A 5191-nucleotide genomic window follows, 5' to 3' on the forward strand; every position below is an offset into this window, starting at 1 on the left:
TGGCTGTTGGGATGGGGTTGGTTTTTGGGCTCTTGAGGTGGTAATGGTTGGAGTTGCAACGGTGGTGATGATTTTGGGTGATGGTGGTTGTAAGTTGTGGTAGTGGTGGTGTTGGTTATGGGTTTGGTGAATTTTGGTTTTTTTGTGTGATTTCAGTTGGTCTTATTGAGATGATTTTGTTGCAAATTTGGTTGGATTTTGGTGGATTTGTGTTGTAGTCGTGGTGGCCTGTGGATTTGGGTTGTGGTCATGGTGCCCGGTGGTTATGGGGTGATTTAGGTTGTGAAATAATTTTTTATTGGGTTTATGGAGTGTGGAGTAAAATGAATTTTTTAATTGGGTGGATATACTATTTTAATGTGTTGAATCTTAAAATAGAAGATGTGATGTAGAGTGTATTGTAAAGTGGTGTATTAAAATTACATTTAAGATAGAATAGCTGATGCTAATGGTCTAAGTAGGTTTGATGTAAAAAAAGCTCTATATAAATATCATGTTAACTTAACAATAAAAGGAGGAAGAAAAAAAAAGGGCCAGGTCTGAGGGTCTATTAAGTGTTTAGAGATAAATTTCTTGAGCTTTTATCTTCAGAGATAAGGCATTCTTTAGTATGTGTGACTTTTCCAAATCCAAATGAGAGGAAGAAGGAAGAACTTTCTAGGCTGATCGAGTACCCAAAGCGTATTCAAGATTCCTTGAGTATTAATGTAGGAGTTAAAAGGGTGTAAACCGCACTTTTAAGTTCTTATATTGTGCTGTTTTATATGTTTTTGCATGATTTGCGACACTGCTTTTCATTGAAAACTTTGTTAGGAAGGAATTGAACAAGAAAATCTTGGCTCTATTATATAAACTTGGTGGGGCTTGCAACTCCAACCTAACACAAGTCTTTGAACTGAGAGAGAGAGAGAGTTGTTCTTTTCTTTATGACCAATCCATCTATTGTTAGGGCCGCACGGCAGAATTTCATTCCATTTATGAAAGGAATTAAATGTTTGTGTGGCACTTTTCATTAATGTAACAGTTAAAAACAAGCTTGATACAGTGACAATACAATGAAGTAATCTCATTTGAATATATGTCTGGTTATGGGCTTCATTTGATCACTGCGAGAAACATACATTGCTTGCATGAGTTGTTGATAGTTTGCACTTACAAGTCGTGGGTCATTCTTTCGATCAGCTGCTACACAATTAACTGAGGTAGACTTCCATAACATTTCCTATTAAGTTCCTTTGTCAATATATATATATATATATATATATTATCGTTATTGTCTATCTTCCAAAAATATTCGCTGAATTTTCTGTAGATATTTAATGAAAAATAACATGTCTTACCTCTCTCGGACTAGGTAAATATATAGAAACTGTTATTTTCAATTAATATTAGGCATTACGTTCACTGCTTTTTAAATATTTTCCAGTCTCTGTCTTTTTCATTCAATTAGCTTTTAGCTTTGGTTAGATTGGAATGTTGATACAAATATCACCAATTTTCCCTTATCTAAGATGGGAGGAAGAATACCCTATTCCAGGTATATGCATCATCCCCTCACAATTGATAGGTCCCACTCAGCTGTGAGGGGAGGATGCATATATATGGGATTTTTTGCAAAATAACACTATTTTAAGAACATTCCATCGAAACCTACAAAATGACTGAAATATTCTTAGAACCTTTAATTTGACAAAAATACCCTTAAAACATCCAAAATACCCCAAACCTCTATTTTGGTAATTTTAGATGCTTCGGGTGTATTTTGTTCATCTTATAGAGTTAGTGGTATTTTGGTCATTTTAGATATTTTGGTCGTTTTAGAGGTTTCAGGGCATTTTTGATAATTTTAGAGGTTTCAGGTTATTTGTGGTCATTTTAGAGTTTTTGGGTATATTTGGGTCATTTTAAAGGTTTAGGGGTATTTTCTTCATTTTATAGTTTTGAGGATACTGTGGTCATTTTTTTAGGTTTCAGGGTATTTTGGTCATTTTTTAGGTTCAGGGGGCATTTTGGTCATTTTATAGTTTAGGGGGTATTTTGGTCATTTTAAGGTTTTGGGGGTATTTTAGTCATTTTCTAGGTTTATGTGGTATTTCGGTTAATTTTTAGGTTTTGGGGGGTATTTTGGTTGTTTTTAGGTTTGGGGGGTATTTCGGTCATTTTCTTTTGGTTTTGGAGTTGTTTTGGTCATTTTTTTAGGTTTTGAGGGTATTTTAGTCATTTTTAGGTTTAAAGGGTATTTCAGTCATTTTTAGGTTTAGGGGATATTTTGGTAATTTTTAGGTTTCGGGAGTATTTCGGTCATTTTTTTGGTTTTAGGAGTATTTCGGTCATTTTTTAGGTTTCGGAGATATTTTAGTCTTTTTTAGGTTTATGGGGTATTTCGGTCATTTTGAGGTTTAGGGGATATTTTGGTAATTTTTAGTTTTCAGGGATATTTTTGTCATTTTTTAGTTTCAGATGTATTTCGGTCATTTTTAAGTTTATGGAGCATTTTGGTCAATTTTAAGATTTCAGGGATATTTTGGTCATTTTATAGGTTTGAGGAGGTATTTTAGTAATTTTTAGTGGTTTTTTATCATATTTGGTTTTTTTTTTTTTTTTAGGTTTAAGGGGTATTTCGGTAATTTTAAAGGATTTTAAGAGTACTTTGGTCTTAATGGTGTAATTAGGTGGGTTGGGATTTACACATAATAATTGGGTTTGGTTGAACTTGGATTAGAAGTAATTAGTTAAATGGATAATAAATAGATAAATGAGTTTTATGTACTACACCCAACTCAATTATGTCCACCCAAACCCATTCATTTGATACTCCATTATAACATAGTTGTACCCTGCTTGGTTGCGTATTCTCACACTCACGCTGCCCCCTGTTTATGCTGCTGCTACTTCTAATAATTTTTCTTTTCAAATTATCTTATTATCTAATAACATGGATGTAGCTTATTCAGAAAAAGAAAAATACAATTATGTACCTGGATATCTTATTATTTATTTATTTATTTATTTATTTATGGGACTTCATGGGTAGGACTTTGATATATTAATCAGTAGCAAAATATTTCATTTTGAAAACAACTCCCGGTGCGGTATTGAGTATTGACTCCCTTGATATTATCACCAAATGTTTATAATGCTAGAGGCACTTGTCTTCCTCGTCAGGAAATTTAAAGAAGGCCACTCGATGGGACAATCAGCAGGTAGAGAAGCATACACTTCAAGTGGAAATGAAAATCAAAATGGACAGTTGGTAAATGACATCAAAACAATGTTTGAAAGGTCGAAGGCTCCATCAGTTGAGTGTCATATCAACAGAGTTCCAATTCACCTTCGCATGGTGAATGCTAAAGCCTACACTCCTATGTTTATTTCAATTGGTCCTTTTCACCACTTCAATGAAAAATTGCAAACCGCGGAAAAGCATAAAGTAAAATATGTCAAGAGTTTCATGGAACGGAATGAGGTTGAGACAAATTTGGAAAGTTTAGTGAGGACTATAAGGGGGATGGAAGAAAGCATTTACTATTGCTATGAGGAGACTATTTCGTTTAGTATGCACAGTGATGCTTTTGTGAAAATGATTTTGATGGATGCTATCTTCATTATAGAGCTTTTCCTGAGGTATGATAACAATAGTAGGAAAAGTGATGATCCTATACTAGGAAGCCAATGGATGTATCCAATTATGATGCTTGACTTGGTATTACTTGAAAACCAGCTTCCATTCTTTGTTATTGAGAAACTATTCAACCTTGCTTTTCCCAATCACTCCAACTCCCTTCCGTTAATTGAACATACTTTTAAGTTCTTTGACTGTTTCAACCTTCAAAAAATGGAACCCAAGGATGTGAAAATAGATCACTTCACTGATCTGTATAGAACCTTTTACCGACTTCCACCCTCGAGCCAACCGAAAGGACGAACTGATACGGATAGACTTAAGTACTCGGCAACGCAATTGAAAGAGGCAGGAGTAAAGTTTAAGGTGAATCCGAAAAAATTCTTACTTGACTTAAATTTTGACTCAAAAAAAGGAGTGTTGGACATGCCATGCTTACGTTTATATGATCAGACGGAAGCTTTTTTTCGAAACGTTATGGCATTAGAGCAATTTCTTGATGAGGAAAACCAATGCATTACGGAGTACTTTATCTTCTTGGATTTCCTTATCAATACTACTGAAGATGTATATTTACTATGCAATAATGGAATTGTGGTCAATTATCTAGGCGACAACGAAGCGGCAAAACATGTTGTCAACAATCTTAACATCAATATCTCGTGTCCAAATATTAACGCAAATTACAGTGGCATCTGCAAAGATTTGAATGCATTCTATGAGAAACGTTGTCACAAATATATGGCAACATTATGGCATGATTATCTTAACACTCCTTGGAGAATTGCTTCTACCATCGCTGCTTTCGTCCTTCTAGTGCTCACTTTCATACAAACCGTATTCTCAATTTTGCATTAAGTAATTTGGATGGTTGTTTGATTTCTTCCTGATAAGTTTTTATTTTTTGGTTTTTATGGTAAATTCAATTGAAGTTTCCATTGTAAAATACACAATTGTTGTTTTTCCATGTCCTTGTGAAAAGTTCTATATATTTAGATATTGTTAATTTATTAATTCATCCCTAAGCAAATGATCAGAAGTTTGAAGGGTATCCATCAATAAATTGTGAACTCGTGACTTGAATTTATTAAGTCGGTATATAGCTCTTATATTAGGTTTATTTTTTGTTATGTGCGACAATACTACTTGCCCTAGCCGACATTTGTGAACAACATATATTGATTGTCTCAGACCAGTTACGGCTTTGCTATAGAAAGGCATAGCAGTGTGGCTTTGTCTTGGAAAAGAGTATGTTGCGGCTTTGAATTGTGTGAGGTGCTACAACAATTCTTTGGTGCGTCCAATTTTGGATTTGTGTGTCTGCCGTTAGTTTGTGAGAGAGTGCCAATTTGTACTGGTTTGGTTTGTCACTTGAGTTAGAAATCTTTTTGAGGGTGCTATATAACAATTTTTGCAATAAAGATTATTTATTTATTTCTTTAAGTGTAGTATCCAATCTTTGTATTTGTTAAGAGAGTTATTTAAGTATATTTGGAGTTTTGATTTTGTAAGAGTACATCTACACTTATTATTGAAATTTTTACTTCACCAGCACCTATAGATGTAGGC

The 5191-nt window shown here is 34.0% G+C and overlaps 1 protein-coding gene across 1 annotated transcript; it reads left to right on the forward strand.

Annotated features, from left to right (window-relative positions):
- Positions 1–3136: 3136 nt before the first annotated feature.
- Positions 3137–4517, forward strand: LOC136063887 (UPF0481 protein At3g47200-like). Its single transcript, XM_065764881.1, has one exon. The coding sequence runs from the start codon at positions 3137–3139 to the stop codon at positions 4478–4480; it is 1344 nt and encodes a 447-aa protein (XP_065620953.1). The 3' UTR covers positions 4481–4517.
- The last annotated feature ends 674 nt before the right edge of the window (positions 4518–5191 follow it).

The sequence above is a fragment of the Quercus suber genome, unplaced genomic scaffold, assembly GCF_002906115.3.
Source record: "Quercus suber isolate HL8 unplaced genomic scaffold, Cork oak 2.0 scaffold_590, whole genome shotgun sequence".
Taxonomy (NCBI): domain Eukaryota; kingdom Viridiplantae; phylum Streptophyta; class Magnoliopsida; order Fagales; family Fagaceae; genus Quercus; species Quercus suber.

Bases quoted from the DNA above. Each gene is read 5' to 3' on its own strand.
- LOC136063887 (XM_065764881.1), top strand. From the start codon at position 3,137: ATGCTAGAGGCACTTGTCTTCCTCGTCAGGAAATTTAAAGAAGGCCAC.